The 21204-nt window shown below is 38.5% G+C and overlaps 1 protein-coding gene across 2 annotated transcripts in view; it reads right to left on the reverse strand.

Moving 5' to 3' along the window:
- The window catches only part of REPS2 (RALBP1 associated Eps domain containing 2), a 100945-nt gene that overhangs the window by 36253 nt on the left and 43488 nt on the right, over positions 1-21204 (reverse strand). Inside the window, exons 7-13 of one of the 2 annotated variants that reach the window (XM_074906699.1) lie at positions 20031-20094; positions 18207-18349; positions 15307-15401; positions 10378-10444; positions 8241-8303; positions 3880-3922; positions 1193-1329 (exon numbers count right to left, since the gene is read on the reverse strand). In XM_074906699.1, the coding sequence (XP_074762800.1) occupies positions 1193-1329; positions 3880-3922; positions 8241-8303; positions 10378-10444; positions 15307-15401; positions 18207-18349; positions 20031-20094 (612 nt within the window). Of the gene's footprint in view, positions 1-1192; positions 1330-3879; positions 3923-8240; positions 8304-10377; positions 10448-15306; positions 15402-18206; positions 18350-20030; positions 20095-21204 lie in introns of both variants that reach the window. The other variant, XM_074906689.1, reaches the window with a different exon arrangement.

Raw genomic sequence — 21204 nt, forward strand, 5'->3', positions numbered from 1 at the left:
AATGAAGACTTTGAGAATTTACATTCTCTTTTGATTTGTGTTCCAAGAGAAACCTAAATCCAAGTGTTTTTCCTTCCAGCTATACTTTTTAACTGGATTCTGAGAGGATTTGCTGCCTTAGAAAATGTGTACTGGGCTCTGTTTGGGGTTTTATTTTGATGTATAATGAAATCAAAATCAGAGGCAACGGATCCCTGAACAGGAACCACAAAGATCAGGAATTGCTTCTCTGTGTAAGGCAATAAAAAAAGAAGTTTATTCCTATTGAGTTTCAGGGTTCAGCACATATAGCAGGACTCTCAAATTCTGTCTGGTGTTTGCACAAAAAAAAGTCCCATACAGCAAAAGATTGAATTAGTTCTTTTCTACTCCAACCACCGCATTAGAGAGCCTAGTTAAAACATGCCTTGACACAGTCAAACCTTGGCTTTCTTCTGAAGCATAAAGATGACCATGTTTAACCTAGTCCTTGAATCAGATGATTGGTGTGCACTGCAGAAAGCTCTGGTCTGGTTCAAGCACGCTGCTAAAACACAGCGATCCTGGGTGACTGCTGCCCTGAACAAACAGCTCCTCCTTCCACCACTCACTGTGCAAGGCAAAAGGACCATTCAAACACCAACACAGTGGAAAGCGGTTTTCTTTCAGTTCACTCCAGCTACTATTCTACACTTTCTTTCTCTCCCCTCAACACGCAATCCTGTCAAAAGAAATCAGCCTCTCTTTTTACTCAAAGACTGGTTTCCGATTGCCCCCACGCATATGGAAGATTTCAACATCAAAAATGTTTGCACACAAGAGATTTCATTTTCTCCCAGTTTAAACATTAAGGGCTTTCTTCCCGCTTCTGAACTACAAAAAAAAAAAGTAGTAATAAAAATCAAATATATTGTAGTTACTGATGAAAACTGTCTAAACAGCCAGACTAGTTATGAACAGTCAGTGATGACAGACTACCATATGTTAAGTTTCCCATTACTGCACCAGAAAGCATTATAATCACCTTAATTACAGCAACAGTGATATTTTCCCCTCAGTGGCAATGTAATGCAAGAAAGTGCAACTTCTGTTCTGCAGTGTATTACTGTCTATAGCAAAAGTGAGCACATGTGCATATTGTCAGCATTTGTGCAAACAGATCGTTGCCAAGTATGCAGATAACCTCAAAAGAAAGTAAGAAAGTAAACTTTACCTTGTGTGTTTTGTTGAAATATTTTGTTCAGATCCAAAGAAGAAGCTCTGGAATGTGACTTCTGTGGCCTTGGAGGTGGCGTAGGGGGTTCTTCTCCCTTTTTTATGGCATCTTCTATTGATGTGCTAGAATAAGACCTAATGAAAAACAGGAGAGAAAAAAAAGCAGAAAATATTTTATTTCAGAAATACATTTTAAACCACCACAATGAATAGTACCTAAAACCACACTGACCAGGACTCAGGTTCATGGTGGAAATTCCTTGCCCTAATGACTGAAAGTTTCCCCTTAAAATAAGGCAGATTTATTTGGCAACCAAGGGACCTAAGCATCTGGACAAAGGAACAAGTCATGCTTACAGGGCTAGTATTTTTTAAGGTCCTTTATATCATAGCTTCAGGCCTTCTTAGGTAACTTTAACTGTCAACAGGATAATTGTAGCAACAATTTTGAATAAACCTGAGTAAAATTCTCCACCCGCCCCTCTCAACTGTGTGGGTACCATTTATACAGGTATAGCTTCAATCTACCTCTTGCAAGTATACATTTTGTAATTCACAATATTTTAACTATTAGAGTAAATTTTTCACAGCAAAAATTCACCAAATTCCAGAAAAACAAATGGCTCCAAAGTGACCAAAACTGGTCAAAATACATGGCTCAGTACATCTTTCCAGGCCCTTCCACACCCCATTAAGCCCAATGCAGGGCATTCACTAAGAATTTTGATTTTGCTGAATAGTGTCCAATATTTTTCAGCTGTTGTAGTTACAGTTTTTCTGCAAGACCAAGAGCTTTGTTCAAAATGAGCCTTGACAATGTGAGATGTTACACTTACTGTAACACATTATGCATGACAAGCAAGACCAAAACCACATTCAAGTAGAACAGAAATAACTCCCACTAATGGGAAATGGATCATTTTTTTGCCAAACAGGCTGTTGTTAGAAAACAGCTCTGTAATGGGGCAGACATTTGGCAATGCTGATCCTATGTTTCTGATGTAAGCTTTAATAAATACAGGAATGAAAGCTGTAATTTCTTCAAAATGTACATGTGATACAAAAACCTGTGCTAATGATGAATTTTCTGTCTTGGTGGAGTTTTGGATTTCATAGCCTTATCATATGAGACTTAACCCAACCCCTCTGAAATAAATGGGAGAGCTTTGAATCAGGATTTATGCTTTAACTTTCCATATTATGTGGTGCATATTTTATTTGCATTAAAATTGTACTACCTAACAGTTTGAGATTTTTAACTTTTTTTTTTTAAAGCTCAAGTAAGGTAACAGCTGCCAGGAAAAAATATGCCAGCTCCAGCAATGCCAACACAGAGCCCCATGACAATGAACTGTGGCTTGCAGCAGACAGACCTGGCATCTAAACATCAGTTAAGAGTCTGCGGCTAAGAATCTGCACAGATTAAGCTAGAAAGCCAGGCTCCAGAGCTGAGAGCTGTAACAGACTCAAATTGTAGCCTCTGGTGGTCAAGCACACCTCAAGACAAAGACCTTCGAGTTTATAGAGCCCTCCAGGGACAAGCACAGCTGCACATCTGAGTTCAAGGATGTATACAGGAATCCTTAGTCTGAATTTCTGCATTAAAGTGGTGACATATAGTCAGATGTGAGAGTCATACGTGACACAGTAGTCACATTCAAATTACTTTTTTCCAACTTTTTAAAGCATTTTCTATTTTATGCATTTTTGCATAAAATACTTCTCATGTTTTTTTCCCATATTTGCAATTTATGATTCAGCAACACAGCAAGAAAATTTAAAACAGTATGAAAACTAAAAAGCTTTGGCTAGCGGCAGAAAAATAGCACACAAGGCAGTTCAGCCTTCCTGGATGTAGGTACTCAAAACAGAGGATTTCAATATTCATTCATCATGCTTATAGCTGATCCTCTCTTACTAGCAGGCTTTGACAAGCTTGTAAGGAGGGAGCTCCTGATTATATTCTTATTACCTAAGAAAAAAAAAAATGAAGCGTTCTAACTAGCACGGAAAAAAAAGAGTTTGAAGGTGAGTGCACAATATGGCTATACACCAGAATGGTGGATAGCCAAACCAAATGTAAACCATTTATAGACAATATTTTCTGGCACAGGTTTCCCTTTTCTTTCAAACATCCAAATTCAGCAGGTGCCATTTCTAGCACACAAAAGTGTGAGTCCGTAAGTCCTCCCATCACGTGCCAACTAGTGACGGTAAAGTACACACGCACACACCAACAAAAGGATTCACTCACCCCCATCTGAGAGCTGAGCTACCACTGTTGTTTCTGTGGGAGCATGCAGTGTCTCCCTCCATACGCAACCACTGTGCAGGTTTCAACAGCACAACATTGCTGAGAAGGTTCCCCACAATGGGCTGGTCCCCACTGTCCCACCACGATGCTCCTGGGGCTCAGCAGGAAGCATCCACCACGCTCACAAGGCAGAGGGGCTGGGCAGAAAGGCAAAAGCCCAGTGCCTTATGACCAGAGATCACAGGGCCCTAGGGCAGTACTTATGTAGGGTCTATAACTTACAGATCCCTCCCGGTAAATCTGATCTGAGCTGTACTTCCAACACACCACCAATTAAAAAAAAAAATTTAAATGCAACACCATTTCTTACACCTTGTATCTAACACCAGAGGAACGTATGTCTTCTCCTGAAATAGAAATGAAAGCAGTACCTGGATCGTGGTCTGGCTTTAAGTGCATTAGATTCCTGAGCAGCTGGAACAGAAGAGAAAAAAGAACCACTAAAGCATCATATTTTAAATAAACGCCTGTAGCTGCAGAATCAGTGTTCATTAAAAATGTGAGCGTTGCAAATGTGGATGTGAGAGCGTGCTAATCTCACATGAGCAACAGGGATTGATTTTCGCTTCCCCTTCCCCTTTTTTTGTAGCATGTGAAGGGCCTAAGAATTCAAAAGCCCACACGTAGTCAGCACTTCACCTTTTAATTTGGTTACCAGAACACCGTAAGAGCATCTGATAGCTGTGACCTGTATTACTGTATGTAATTGTGACAAAGCAACATAAGGAATATCATAAACTTTCCACAGAAAACATCTTATTCCTAGTCCAGATATCTATTAGCTGTCCGGTTCCCAAGGTACAAAAGTTTATGCCCTTCCTAAATACTTTAATTAGTATAAATGCACATCTTCTCACCACCCACAAAAAAAAAAATTGACACATCAGGTTGAAAATGCTTTGACATTGGGAAGGAATGATATTTGAAGGTAGAAAGCTTTACAGGCTAGGTGTTGATCAAACACATTTCTATCAATGTAAAATATCTGTTTCTTTTATTTGGATCAATTCCAAATATCCTGCCACATGCAGGTTGTGTGTGATAGGCAAACAACAGTGCTGACTTATCTTCTCTGGGTAATTCCTCAAGGCTGTTGCTTGGTTTACATAGTCTTTTTGTGATTTTTCTGTTATTCTCCTTACTAACATCAGATAATTTTGAGAAAACATATCTCTCTGATTGCTTTCAAATTCTGCCCACTGAGACATCCTCAAGGTATTACAGCAGCATAAGTGATCCCAATGCACACAAAAAGTGTATCTTAGTACTTTTCCCATTATTCTACTAATCAAGGTACAACACTTAAGAGAAGCAAGTAGGTTGAGGAGAAAAAAAAAAAAAATCTGTTTCTAGCTTCCTTCAGATATATGCCTACTTCCAAGTCAGACATTTATCTATCACCAGCTACTACACGTCACTACCTGAGAATACAATAGACCTCTAAAACCTGGAGCTGGAGCTACCTGTGGGGGCAGCTGGCATCTACTGAATTTGTAATGGCTTGCATTGTAGTACTGCACAGACCCTCCATAGGAGGCTTTAGGCTCACAGAAGACAAGTAGCAGCACATGGCACGCATGTAGCCATACACGTAGCCATACACTATTTCTTCATAAAAGAAACTGCTTTTAGGGTCATGCATTGTTAGATGGTGCTTTGGATGGAATAAACCCACATGCAGCTGGCAATAACACAAACAACCACTTATAAACCAAGTTCTAGTAGATTATTGTCACCACCAAACTGGCTCATAGTCATTCCAGATTTCTGTGCAACAAACTCTTCCTAACGACTAAAGGAGGGAGAGGGAATTATTAAAAATATGCAGTGGTGATAATCCTCCTCTCTGTGTCAAACTCCCAGAGTATACAACTTCAGACACTGCATCCCTACAGCATATGACCCAATTCTTCCAATGCTGAAATTGCTGATTATTAAATTACATGCACAATTATTAAATACATGCCACTTAGAAATAGGAAGTATAAATCCTTTCCAAGCTAAGCCATGCTTAAGAACCTTCAAATTTTCTTTCCTTTATGGAGACTGCAATTCTATTCATACTTCTTTTAGAAAGCCTTTCATCTAAAAACCTGCAGGTAAAACTGACATTAAAACTCTCCAAGGACATCTTGTTGAGGTAAACAGGAAAGCAGACAAGGACAAGAGAATCCGGAAATGACTACTAATAAAAATTGATAGCAATAGAATACTACTGCCAAGGATTTTCTTTTAAGCTTTTGAAAAATCAGGAAATTCAAGGCTACAGTTACACAATACCCAAACTTAGCTTTACCTTTCAAAAGAAGTAATACAATATAAATTAAAATATTATAAAGTGGGTACTTCATTATTAGGACATACAACGGTGGCAAGATTTCCATAAAACATGCAGTTATTTTGGTATGCTCAGACTGTACATACTTTGTGTTTAAGATTCAGGTTTATACACGTACATCACATAATAATTCAAGATAACACAAAACTATTTACCCAGTTCATGAGTTTTCCATATTTCTATCATAATGGATATGTCAGGCTAACTTCCACGAAACTGATAAAAAGGTAAAAAGCTGTTGAGTAAATGAATTACATTTATTATTTAAAAGTTTGTACAATTCCTGGAGTAGTAAAGCCTGATGAACTGAATAGCTTGGTCTGCACTAAAGTCATATACAATCACGAACTCTGATTTATTCATTCACAGGAGAGCGTGAAGGTTCCTGTTTTGTGTGTTTAACTGTTCTCATGCCCCACTTCCAATACAACTTAATTTTAACATTCCAAAGAATGCTGATTCAGTAACTTTTGGCTGTAGCCTAATACCTTATACTCAACTAGTGCCTCCTTGCTTTACAGGCTGAAGATTAGGTGGAAAATTGTACCATAAAAGGTGCAAGTATGTCACATGGCTAAAGAAAAATACAAAGCATTCCTCACTAGTCTAAATGACCCTCACTGACTCACCTCTTAATGGTGGCCTAGGCAGAAATGTACAGTCTAAATGCTCTCAAATTTGGTACTCAATTCTTTAGAAGTCTAAGGCAAACAATGATCTTGCACTTAAGAGCCTAAATAAACTGTCCAAATATTCAGAGATGCTGAGCATATAAAGTTTTTACTGATTTCAAATTTCTAGTTCTGATGGCAATGAAAACTTTCCTGTAATGAAGCACAGCAGTATCATCTTTCCTAAATTTACATGAACAGCCCAAATGAAAAATCCATGAAGGATGTAAAATTTCTCCCACTTCATCCCAACTGAGTTTTCTTCTTGAAGGTTAATGATTACAATGACCTTTTGGAATGGTGACCAATTCTGAAATAACCACTCAGTTACTGTGCTCTATCTAGCCCACTGGACAGATAAAACATTTTTACTTCTAACACCAATCATACCATGCAAACTGAGAGCATGCTTGCTCAACCCTCAATGTGCAGGACAGCAAGGGTGAAACCCCTACAGTGACAAGAGTCATGATGATGGGGTGAAACTCTGCCACTGCTTCCCTTGGTACACAAATACAGCACCGCTGCTGGAGGAGCACAGCAGCACTGGGAAGACCTCCTCGACTAGGAGACAGAGGACATAGGGAAAAGAGGTCAGTGGCAAAGGAGATGTGCAGGTGACAACAGATTTTTTTTTTTTTTCCCCCAAGAGTACTGAAGACTGAATTGCTGAACTGAAAGTCTTGCAATCACCCCCCTCTCCCCCTGAGAAGGAACTGTAAGAGTGCGTGTGTGTGAAGGAGAAGCAGCAATCATTTGAGAATAGGAGCTGAAGATAGGAAATCTGGCAGCTGCCAAGTGTTTGGGAAGAAGCCAGGAAAAAAGGAGTTGGGAAATGAGGCATGCAGCTGTTGAGCAGCCTTGAATAAATCGAGCTGTAAGACAGAACTGCTGTGACAGACATGTGGGGTCAGTTTTCTTAATCAAGGATATCTTCACAAGTAAAAACATTTATGCAGAAGGAAAAGAAAGCAAGTCCAGATTTTAGCTTAACTGCGACCAGGGAGGGTTGCACTCTTGCCACCCTAGGAAACAGATTAACAAAGAGGAAGGCAAGGGAGGTCTGATGAACTGAAGTGAATGCATGGGAAGTTTCCGGAGCAACTAAGCAATTCTGACATATGCTGTTCCAGAAATAACATTTTCCAGTATGATAGGAACAAGGAGTGTATGTTGGACTTGGAGAGAGAAAAATCAGGGGTGGTTTCAACAAAGAAACATCCCCTGAATCAAAAGCTTACATCAGTGCTGTAAGTGCCACAAGGTCTGTGTTTCCAAAAGGCTTTCTGCCCTTAAACTCCTTGACAGAAAACATAAGCTCAGTTTTTATAAAGAAACAGGCCATTTCAGAATAGTTACTGAATACTTAAGCCATACTTGATGCTTGTTGTAGATGCTCTAGCATCTTGCTTGTAGTACAGAAAATCAAAATTCAGACTCCTTACAAAATGCTACATTAAAAACATTTCCCACACATGAAAAATGCACATACACTAACAAAGGAACGAAACCAAGAAAACCTTTTGGAAACTTGAAGTACTAATTAAGATTAATTCTGCAAGTAGTAGTCTTTAGGAGGCAAAAGCTGATTTTACTCATAAAATAGTATGAGAGCAAAAGGATTTTAAAATTAATCAAATTACATTAATTTAGGCTTACTGAGATATAAAAATATTTGATTGAAATTCTAATGGAAGTAACACGTCAATTTTTTCTTACTTACTTTTCACAGTCAAGTGCTGAAATTCCTTTGGTATCATTTTGAGAGCAGTGCTTACTTTAAGAGCTTAAAGAAAACAAAACAATGAGAATTATTTTAAGTATGTGCAGATAAAAATCTACAGTAGTTCTGACAAAGGAGCACCTAAACTGGTATTAGTTTAGTACATCTAACAATGCTAAACATTGTACTCAAAAACAGAAGTAGCCAAATACCCTCAGAACACCCAAACACTCAAAAAAGTAACAATTTTTGAGAGACAAGAGTCAAGAACAGAAAGACCTATGCCCAAATTGCAAATAATCCTGGTTTTTAAAAATGTGGGGGTTTTGGTGTCTAAATCCATGGAATTCTGCTCCGGAGATGCAGTGCTATCAGAGAGGTAGCCCCTGGTGACACTTGACAGAGCCGGGACACACCTCTCCCAAGTTACAAACCAGGAAAGCCAGGGCACACGACAGACTGCTTCTGGCAACTGAAACCTCACCAGCCTGCCCCAGGGAATGTCATATGGCACCAACAGAACCAGGGTTAACATTCAGGAAATCACAATCTTTGTGCTTATTCCCCTTCCATTGATGCCTACACATCCTTTCTTAGGCCATTCTTAATGCATTGTTATGTATTTTAATGTACTGAAATAAAAGACCACTTGGAATGAAGTCTCTCATCTTCATCTCCATCTCCCTTTACCAAACAAAACATGGGAAAAGTCTGGTTCTCATGATCTAGTTCTATTTAGTCCTATTTATATTATATTCCACATTTAACTATATTATAACCTGATAGAGTAGAGCTAAGTTACTTGTACAGTTTTGAAAATGCAGGAAAATTTGCTTCTGTGGTTCTGAACTACAGGTTCTTGACTTCTGGAGAGATCTCATCACTCAGGAAAGCAATCTGCTCTTTCATTTGTCAGAATAGCAATAAATGGTAGAACAAGAGGCATTTGTTCTTTGGCTGAAAAGGTAGGAATCTATGTCATAAACACAACAAATCTTCAGCCCTGAAGGACTGCATGTACTAAAGCAGCTTCCCATCTGACTTAACACATCAGCTACCAAAAGCAAAGCATAAGTTCTTCACCTACACAGGGAAGAAAAAAGATTCCCCAAGTAAAAAGTAAATCTGCCCTAGACATATGAAAGCAATAGACTTCAAGGTTCAAATCCTGCTGTTGTTCATTACAATTTTTACAACAAAACAAACCTTGTCAACAAAACATGAATTTCTTGGAATATGCTGACTTAAAATGTTTTACAAACACCCATCAATTCTGGCAACCTTTCTTTGAACCAGGGTGAGAATCTGCCAAACTCAAGTCACACATGAGTGTGGAAGACGATTCAGGAATGTGAACTACCTGGTCTCACAGCTCTGATGCAACCTCAGCATGTGGACAGCTGTTGAGGTCAAGATTTATAGGGGTTTTTTAATTAATGTATAATCCACAGCTCTGAGAAAGTGGCAACAAAATACCCACAACTATTTTGTTTCCATAGTTGAGGGACAGGGATAGCAACAGCAGGTGAGAACCTGGAAGGTCAGGGAACAGGCATATAAAAGGGAACGACTGTGTGATGATCCAGCACCATTTCTGGAAGTCCTAATCAATGCTGAATGGAAAAGATGACCAACTTCACATGGTTTGCTGCTGACTGATTTCAAATGAAATAAATTAACCGAGTATTTTCAATACAGTTTGTCCAAAACTTTTGTTTTGCGGGAAAGTATAGGGACTTTTTTTAAAAGTAGGAATAAAAACTATCTTTTAAGTGTTGCTATTTCCTGCAAAATGGGAAATTCAAAATTTGGCACGATGTAGCCTTTACTCTTACAAAATTCCTGATAATGACAATTACAACTTTGTTAAAATACAAAGTGCAACATTAATTGCCCTAGGACTAGACATATTTTAGAAGGTGCATTTCATATCAATCACATGACAGAACTAACTTTGAAGCAAACACATCCATTTATTTGTCTTTGACTCAGCTGCTGTCTAAACCTATAGCAACACATAGACAGCTTAGAAATTAAAAGTGCCATTGCTTCTGTCAGTGAATATATGGAACTACTAATAACACACAGAACTTAACTCATGATGGGGGGTAGGAGGGGAAGTGATTTATTTGAATACCTTGTTTGTCATCTTTCTTTGCATCTTGTAACAGGGCAGAGTTATCAGGTACCTCTTCAGCTGATGCCTTCTTAAAGAAAGAAGATTTATTATACTGATTGGCACAGCTCCCACATTTCCATAGTCAAATATATAAGAATACAGAGCAACACAAATAAAGGTGATATTCTCTCCCGCACCATGATTTGCTTTGTAAAATAAAGAAGCATAGAGGATCTTCAAAAAGACAACTAACTCTGCTTTTCAAGGCACAGTAGTTCCATACCTGAAATTAGTTTGAGAAGCACTTCACAGTGACTCACAAGGAACTAAGGGCTATACATAAGGATATGCTCACAACAGAGCAACGTCATTCTCTGTTTTCTTTTCTCTTTGGGTGTAACACCTCTGTTAGGGTTGGTGAAACTTTCTCCAGCACCTTCACCAGAGTTAGAGTCTCCGTCAGAACAGTCTCTCTAGCCAAAACTCAAGCTGTACTACAAAGCCCTGTAGTTCTACATCTAAAGTCTTCTAGCTGAGGTGGATCCTTGGACTACTCTTTTTCTTTGAGCATACAGCCATTGAGATGGGAAGAACAAAGTTCATCAACCTGTCTGCTGGAGGCCCATTCAGGCCTCTGATGGGAAAAACAGGGAACTTCTCCCCAGTCTTATTCTTTGACTTTTCTTTATTTCGATAGCAACTTATAATACAGGCATTTGTTGTTTTCGTAAATTCTACTGCAAAGAAACCAGGAACAAATTCTATTACCATTATCTGTAAGAACAAGGATATACTCTGCAATCAAAACAACAATAAAGCAAACATCAGAAGCCCCAAGCTTCCCTAAATATTAAGTGATGCTTTCTTTTTCCCAGGGAGCATGAAAGATGTTGGGCCTAAAAATTAGCTGAAATCCACTGGGCCTAAAAAAAAAAAAAAAAAAGAATTCAGAAACATAGATTTTTCAGACATTTAAAAAACCCCTAAAATCTCAAGTCAGTAAGTAATTCAAAAAGGCCAAGTCCAGAATAAAGTGCTAACAGATCTGTTTTATAAAGTTGTACATGGGATTTCCTAATGCTTCTGAGGAAGCAACATAGCAAAAACATGGCTTGAGGACTCTGAAAACATTTGTACAAAAACTTCACAACACTAACTAGCGCTGACACTCTTTACTTCAGAGTGCCAGACTAAAGACCTAATTCACTGCATACTTGAATTAATGGAATGACTCTCACAAATTTCAGTGAGATGTGAGCATGAATTTCTGAGGGTGTTTAGAACAATCCCAGACAGCCATTTTATACATATAGTGCGAAATCTTGTGTTTTATCTTTAAGCTTTTGGCAGCACGAAAGCTTGTAGAAAAGAGCCAAAGGAATGGGGAAAAAAAAAAAGAAAGAAAAAAAAAAGGCCAGAACCAGAGTGGCAGACAAAAACTTAGAGGAAAAAAAAAACGAAACAGGAAGACAAAACCTCCTTGGTTAACAAAAAGCAGTCATCCTTGTCAGTCTCAAGAACAACATTAGAAGCCTTTGTGTGTTTTGTAAGTTTAACAAAGCCTAGCATTCAGGTGACCTGTCTCCTATCATTATTTTCTTTATGTATGCATTCAAGAACTGTTCCCATTGTACTGCAGTACTGTAGTTCAGCAGTCACAGTAAAAATGGTCTTCTGAAATTAAATTAAACCACCTGAATGGATGATAGGTGGAAAGAGACAAAGACATGGAGATAATGCATAATTTATTTTACTGATAATAGAATATTTTTAATGTAGTGATCAAGCATCTAAACTATATTTCCTCAAGTAGCCAAGCTACAAACTAAATCTCAAGTGTGAATTACTGCACTTCCCACAGAGGGAGATGAATCACTGACCTTCCAAATGATATTCATTCAGTGCATTAATTCTGAATATAAAAATATCAGTTAAAAAAAAAAAAGTCAAAATCAGAGATTTTATAGTCCATTAATCCTGGATAACAAAGGACCAAAATAACAAGGCCCTAAACCAAACTGAGAGCTTTGCCCTGCACATCTAGGACCCAGACAGTGAAGAAATGGAGCAAACCCAGTCAAACAATTGTGATATAGTTAGGTAGCACTACCTGTGCTTAACCAGCAGGCAATCATGCTACAGATTTTTATTCATTTTCAACCTAGCCATAAAAAACCCCTGATTTTACAGAACATCCTTGCCATCTTGCAGAACCTAGGAATGGAGCAGAAAGAAGATCCAGATGTTCCCCCAAGAACATTATCTGACAACAAAAGCAGCACAGTAATCTGCAAGTTACTGGCAGTTATGGTGAGAGTCTCTCAAGGAGGAGAGCACAAGATAAAACAGAGAAGGTCTGAAATCTTAATTGCTGAAAACCAAATTAAAAATTAAACATAAAATGAGGGACTTGTTGCTTGTTTGGTTTTTTTTACATTTTGTACTATATACCCTCTACAGCTATTTAATTATTACTATAATATTTCTATGACTATCATCTCCACTACAGTAGAAATATCTGAAAACCAGAAAAACATAGAGTTTAATTGCTTAGGAAATCGTCTCCTTCTAGATTTATCCTTATGCTGCACATACATTGAAGGACTATAAACAAGACAATCCTAAAAACAAGACATTAAAAAAAATTATAATATTGCTTTGGTTAGGTTACTGAAACATTTTATTTCTAGGAAACACAAGATGACTCTGAAAGCTAGATTTCTAAGCTTTATGAAATACATAAAAGTATGTTGTAATCTTACAGTCCCAAAGGCTGTGCTACTAAAGAGCAAACTTCCTTACAACACTGCAAGAACCAAAGACCACTTTGCATATCCGAATAAACACTTGTGAAGTCAACATCCTAATAAAAACAAAGGCTTCCTAGACCAGAGATACTGAAGTAGATCCTTCTACTTTATGTGTCCTAGTCAAAAAGTCATGAAGCTACATAAACTGAAACTTTTTAATTATGTGTATAAAATATACATAATTATATTTTTAATAGAATTCTATATTGTGTCTGTATTTTTTTATATCTGCATGTGTATTTGTACATGCACATGAAACTGGAAGTGGAAAAAGAGAAGCTGATACTCAGGGATCTTGCCTACTGACAAAAATACATTCGAACAGGGATGTGACAGTTTTCAATGTAGAAGACAAATAATTCTCTCTAAACATGAATTATCTTAAGATGATGCAGTGAGTTAATTCAAACAGTTGACTTACTGCAGTATGGAAATGGAGTTAATGTATATGTGTACATACAGATGCTGACATCAGCAAATGAGTTTTCAACACAAATCGCCTTGAATTTGCCCCTGATGCTTGTTTAAATTGCAAACCAATACACATATATGCTAATGAGGCACACTCTCAAGGGACTGTTGAGCTCTGCCACACAAGGGCACAGTGAGTAAGTGCTAGCGAAGCGTGGCCTGTGGCATAATCTCGCAGCTCCCAACAAACCACCCTCACAAAATAGGGTCATATGCAAGGGACAAGGCTGTTCTGCTACAGGAAAGCACCTGACTACACTGTCAAGGCACTAGCAGCCCACACTACCAGAACAGCAGTGCTGCTTTCAAGCTCAGTATGACTGCTGTACTTTGGCCAAGCTGCTGTACAGAGAGCAACACCACCCAAGGAGACTGCATACATTTTTAACAATTCCAGAAGATAAACTGGATACTCAAAGCATTGGCTGCAGTATTGCCCAAAGTGAACACTGCACTCCATAGCAGCTTCGGAGAGTCTGCCTGGTGGTACCACTACTGAGCTGAATTTGATGAGGGAACAGCTGAGTTCTGATCCAGAAACACCTCAGAGCAAGGCATCGGGAAGAAATAACTAGAGAACAGCCTTGCTGAGCTGCCAAGACATACCATTACTTTTTAACTTGGAAGCAGTATCAGAAGGGCCTATTCTTGCAGTCACTCTGCCATTTGATTCACTACCTTAATCAATAAACCCTTAAATCCCCTAGCATATATATTCAGAGCTGCAATATCCAAGCACAACTCAGTGGCCATGGTCAGTTCAGCTTTACAAGATCTTTAAAGTTTCAGTTTTTAACTTCAGTGATAAAACTTTTCTCCTTAATTTAATTTTGCTTGCAACAGTCTTCCATTGCAAGACTGGCAACTGTTGTGATATTGCTATAACGGATCTCCATTCTTCTCTAAAAACACTCTTCCCAGATCCTTACAATTACTACCTAGACCCTTAGGTGGTAGTTCCTTAGACTATGAAAAGGCTGGATATTAAAATGGAGACTGAATGACTTAGAACAGAACTATGCATGTCCATACAGTACAAAATCTGGGATAGTTTCAGCCTCCAAAGAAGCAAAGTACAAGGAATCAGGACAAGTCATGCCATTTTTCTTCTCATCATCAAAACTGGGCAAGCAAGTGTGGAAATGGAGCACTGTAAATGGAAGAAACACTCAAGAGCTACACAATCAGGAGTGCCTGACTAGAACCAAGGTCTGCGCCTGAAGTCTTACATTTTCGACCAATTCAGATTCAGGAGATATTTCACCTGAGCATTGTCCTTGTGCCACTGCCCCTCCTGCTTCATGGGCTCCATCCCTCACCGCTGGCTCCTAACGCTGGAGAGCCAAAAGCAGCCCCACAGGGCACCAACAGTTAAGGTGTATTTCTTTGCAGACTCCAACACTGCACAAGGCTGGAGTCCCTTGATGGTTACTGTGAACTCTGTTATGTGGGAATACCTTTTGAAAAGCCTGTCAGCCCTTTTCACACACTGCAGAAATTGCCAAGAGAGGGGTTGGAGATGGCTTAATGGGAAGCTTAGAGACTCTCACTCTTAAAGTCCTCTCACTCGCGGTTCTGTTGCTATGCATACCACAGTCACTGTGAAGGTACAGAGACCTATTCCTCTGCACACTGCAAGGTAACTACCCTGCTTACACCTTCTCACCTCCGTTCGACTGAAGTCCCGACTCTGCTGACCGCCTGGCAACGACTCAGAATAAGAATCAAATAGCGTGCAGTCACGCATGGGCTTCAAAGAAGCTGCAGGGGAAAGAAAAAGAAAGAAAACAAAACGAGAGACATGCCAATTCTTTGGTTAATACACGCTTCTTAAAAACCTGTTCCAGCATCATTTTGCCCTTCATTTCTACCTATCAGAACTCATTTTGTAAGTCACAGATGACAAACACCATGAAGAAAATCTTTCTGTTTTGCATTCTGAACAAGTCAATGTTATCAGAGGGATAGTATGCATAATTTCTGTTGTAGAAATAATTGTGAAATTTGGGAAAAGTCATGCTTGGCAAACATTAACTGCCAAACAACAATTTTACTTGCATTTTTCCTCCTCACAGTCCAGTATCAACTTAGTTGGCCTTACAGTTTATACCTTGCTGTCTTAGGAATGTTAAAGGTACTAACCAAATCTTCAACTCTAATTTTTGACATTTTGAATACTGAGAAGTATAGTAGAATCTACATTATACACCAGAATTGAAGGCTAGCAAAGAGCAAGGACACCTGAACACAGTAGATGCTGCAGTATATACCCTCTTTATCTAAACAGCATTGAGACTAGAGACAAATAAAAAAAAGAAAAATCAACACTAACTTCTCACAAGAATTTTCACAAGAACCTCATTTCAATTCCACAAGCTCAGGTCCTTCTGCTGATATCACTCTGAGATTAGTTCCTCTGAGATAAATCTGTCATAACAGCTGGAAAACAGCTTTTCTTAAGATCAATACACGGAAAGGCAGGATAACCAGTTCTCACATCAAATTTCTAGTTTCTGGCTAGCATCTAGTTTTTCTGAATAAATTCAGTTCTTGCAAATCTGTCTTAATTTACAATACAGTGGGTTGCATAATAGCTTTACAGATTCTGTAAATTAGTTTTAATAAAAACTTTCAGAAAAGAATGTGGTGGGTCAAATTGTTAATGGAGCTGTGCCAGGATAGCACTTGGATCTGTGCTTGAAGTTTGTAGAACAAGCCATAAAACTGGCAAGATTAATTCATTTTTAAATGCTCTGTCTTATTCTTGAAATCACTTTATTTGAAGCTTTAACACTCTTATCAGATGCAAATATTTCAGTTGAACCAAATTCTGCCTCATTTTAAAACTAATACAACAACCTAATGCAAAACAGTTTCCAGTAATCTTCATCTGGTTCCTAAGAAGCCAAAAAAAAATTATTTTAAAAAATTTAAAAATCGGAGAAAAAAAATAACCTGCTTCACAGAAATCAAATTATGAAAACAAAAAGTTTATCTTGAAAATTTCTTCTGACATTTTAGTTAAGTGTATGAGGCACTTGCTTACTTATCAATGCTTTCATTTCAGAAGTTGTCACAACCAGGGCTCTACACTTTTACACTTTGTGATTGATGGTGTTACAGTGTGTTGAGATGTCTTGCTTTTTATTAAGCTAACTAGAAATAGCATATTAGCTGATGTACTTAGAGTGCCTACAACAAATAATTAGTTCTTTCCCCTCTTCCTGGTAGATCAGCTTGAAATGCTTCATTGCATGCAACACCATAAAACAATAATCACCTCTGAAAGTGGCAAAGACCCCAGTACTGAAAGGGACAAATTAGGGAAAAAAGGGACTCCCAGGGAACAACCACAGTTTACCATGCTCCTCCTCCCACTGACATAAAGATTCCCTGCTACTAGAGATAGTTATTTCCATTGCAGTTTCACCCAAAAGGTTTAATGTGAGGACACACCAACAAGAACCTGCATGGAGAAGCTTACAAGCTAATTTATCATGAGAAAGGCATGAGAGTAATGAACAAAGTGGTGGCCCTGGAGGGAAAAGGTTAGTTGTAATTATGACAAGGGAATGTAGTTAGAGAGACTAAAAGTGATGAAGACTTGGAAGCACATGTTTTACAGGAGCTTCTTGCTTTGTATATTAAGGCAGTGGATTATAATGAACATGGCTCCACCAGAAATTACTTCACAAATCTGATACAGGGTGAACATTTAATTTTCCTAACTGCAGCTTGATTTGCTCTTTTTCTGTCTTAATATATTCAGTGTCATCAAATTTAATGGAGATTTTATTAGGTCTTAAATATTATCCCTTAGCACTGTAATTATCATCTGTGATTAATCCTCCTTGCCCTAGAAAGCCATGCACATTTTTTAGATGAAGCAGTACATATTTCAATGTTCATTTATAATTAGAAGAGACATAACTGAAGGGAACAAACGAAAGGGCAGGTCTCTCACTGCACATTGTTACTGGGGTATGTTATACTTCAGATTAATTCATCCTTGTGCTACACAACTGTTGTAATCCCCCCATCATTACTGCAAATTATTTATAGAAGAATCTGTGGATTACACAAAATGACTTACAAAAAAATTCAACCTTTGATACAAATGGTAGTGGCATCTAACAAAATATATTACCATAATAAGTTCTAAGGCAGTCCAGTACTGTTTTCAACACCTATTCAAGAGACAGATAGTTAAGGGAAAAATCATCAAAAGAGTTAAAAGCCATGTAACTTTTGCTGGATTATTTTTGCTGCAGGTAATCACCTGCCACTTTAGCTACAATGACACCTGAAGCACACTGGAGCAGAGGCAGACATTAAGAGGCAGGTAACTGCTACACTTTGCATCGCTATTTTGTGCTTTTATATATTCCTTCTTCAGCAATTGCCTTGTAAGCACAATTAAAAATGCATGCATTAAAAAGCAACTGGAGAGCCATTATGCGGTGTAGAACCCCATCCTACCTGCAGGATGGAAAGTGAAACCTGTCTTACACGCAAGTTGGCTTCTGGAGATGGCTACAGGAACACAACCTGCCGCAGGGACATTACCTGCTTGAAGGTACTCGGGTAGCAGCGTCTCCGGCAGCGTCTCCGGCAGCTGGTAACCATTCTTCCTCGCAACCACGAGGTGGAAAGCGGCACAAAACTCAGGGAGTGTCAGCGCCCCATCGCAATCCACGTCACTCAGTTCCCTGCAGGTATGACAGGCACACATTTTCCAAGCCACTACCTCTGGGAATCATACATGTACAATCACAGGGGAGACAGAAATGCAACTTCGAGAAGGGATATTTTAATACAAGACAAGCATCTCTGTCATTTGCCACTTGATCCTAACTTGTACATTTGTCTCAGGGAAGATGAAGCAAGCTAATTTTCTAATATTGACTTGTTGCTTTTTTTCTTTAAGTACATTTTTTGTTATACATTACACCATACAATATGAAGGTATGTATGTATTATAACATGAAACACATATCCTGTAATTCCAGGGTGAAATTAATTTTCCAGTGGTTGGAAGCACTTTTGGACAATCCATGCAGGTTCTTGAACCAGTTCCAGCAGAAAGTTAAAAATGGACTTCAGCAATGGGTACTTAGCACCATTGACTAGCCTCAAGGAAAGAGCTAAATAATGCTCTTGACAAGTTTAAATGTTATTGTTAATTTCTCACTAAAGTGGTTCTCTCTAATTCTGTGATGCTTCTCAAACACTAAAACTGGACTTCAAAAATTCAAGAACTCAGTTCTACAAATTAACTGTGCAAGAATTGAGTAATATTTTATCATGAGCACATGGACTAAAGTAAACAACTTCCTACTTTTTGAAAGTAATGAGCATTTGTCAAGTTGTTGAGGTTATAGTAAAGACTGAAACATTCCATGTTAACACAGCAACACAACCTGATAAATCAGATCATCACAAAATTATCTACTAGAAAGTTTTCTTTAAATTTTTCACAGAGAACAACTTATGTCAGCAATAGAAATGTGTTTTGTTAACATATTGGGTTAATCCATTCTTCTTAAGTAACCTTAAATTTAAATTCCAACAGTCACTTCCCCCAACACTCAGAGTTGGGTTTTTTTACTTTCACAACTGACAATCCGCTTTGAAGATTCCAGACACATTCTTTGACCCTGACAGATGTTAGGCTCTTGCAAGCTTTTCTTCTCATCTCTCTTCATAAAAGCATATATAAAGTAAAGCCTCTATCAGCATTTCTGATCAACATTTAAAACTGTTCGTTCTTCCTATCTGAGATGCAAGTATGACACTGAATTACAATGCACCATGTTGTTTATGAAAATATAACAGAATCTTCATCAAATTTTATCAGGTACAGATCCATCCATCCGCAATCATTTCTAAATATGCTTATTAAAAGTAAGTGTGCTGGTTCATTAGAAAAGCACTGATGAATTATGTAGTTGTGCTTACTAAAAATTAGGCATTAATTAAGCCTCCTCTGACAAAACACAGCCAGAAACATAAACACATCTAAAACATTTCAGAGGTGCTTCTCTGTGTCATTTCATGAAAAAAATGTCGGTTTGTTGAGCTAATGATGCTGCTTACAATATACTTAAAAACAGCTCTCACTTATGTCTCTGTTCAAACCTTCCCAGTCCAGCTGAGTAGGTGAACATCTCTCCAGAAAACAACCATGTCAGGGAGATCAATGAGCACCCTGCTGCTTGGGCCTAAAAGTGATTCTGGAGATAAGAGCAATAATTACAATTGAAGACACTTTTCAAAATCTAACAAGAACTCTTGAAATAAGCATCTTCTAAAGAAAAAAAAAAACACAAAACAAAACAAAACCAAAAACCCTCACAGGATACATATCCCCATCACTATTACAGTACTTACCAGATGTGAGAAAGCTCTGGGATGGGCAGCTTTGACTTTGTGAAGAAATTCTTTGCCACAGAACCTGTTGGGAAACCGTGCCTTATCAATCACTAGAAATTAATCCTCCAGTTATTCACCTTTGGCCAGGGCCACCACATCAGAAGCAGTTGGTTACTTTATGTCCAGATTAACTGGATGCTAATATAACTGTTGGACCATTTGTCTCCTGCTGAGTAAGTGACAGAGAAAGCCAGAGCTGTTGACCTCATTTCTCCGTTCCCTCCACATGAGAAAAAATAAGGAAAATATGCTTTAGTACTAGTGATTCTAATCAGCATAATTAGTATGCCATCCATGATGAAATAACAGACACAAACGGCTCTGCTTCACCCAGAAGCCATGTGTATATATAGTCCTGTAGTGTCTGCACTGCTCTCCCAAGACACTGCTTCAACCATGATGTTTCCCTGCAGTGGCTCAAATTTTATGGGGAAAAAATACCCACTCAGGAGAGTGAGCTAGCACATAGTCTGTGCCTATAGGATGGTGAAGAAGCAGATTTGTTAGCTAGGAGAAGAATGAGAAGGGCTGTTGCGGCAGGATGAGTGAGGATGCCTGCAAAAGGACAGCAGCTATTGGAGGTACCCTGGAAGCCCTTCCTGGATACAGTCTTACGAAACATAAGGCAACATATAAAGTGCAGACTTCTAGGTCTATATTCCTCTTCCTCTTGGGTGTTCAGATCAGCTCACCCACTGCAGTACGTAAGAAAAGCTGTCACTGGGGCGGGTCCAAGACTCACCTCACACAGCATGTCCTCCCCAGCACCAGATGCCAAGAGAGGACAATGTAATCATGACAAAGCCACATAATAATAATGTACCTCCATAATACCTCCCAACCTCTTGACCACCTATTCAGTAACTTTCCCAACCAGAGGTAGCACTTAAATATTCAATAGCTTCTGACAGATTTTTCACTTACAGATTTCTCAACTTCTTAAACCTAGACAAACCTCTAACATCTGTATCACCCTGCAGCAAGGATTTCTACAGCTTATTTCAGGATGTTGCGGAAGCTCAAATTTGTCACGTAGAAACAGTAATTTTGGATGTTCAAGGACTGCCTGAGAACCTTGCTCAACAAAGGAAAATGCACAACTACCTGAGAGGCTGTGTATCGATATATACAT

The sequence above is a fragment of the Athene noctua genome, chromosome 1 (genome assembly GCF_965140245.1).
Source record: "Athene noctua chromosome 1, bAthNoc1.hap1.1, whole genome shotgun sequence".
Classification (NCBI taxonomy): domain Eukaryota; kingdom Metazoa; phylum Chordata; class Aves; order Strigiformes; family Strigidae; genus Athene; species Athene noctua.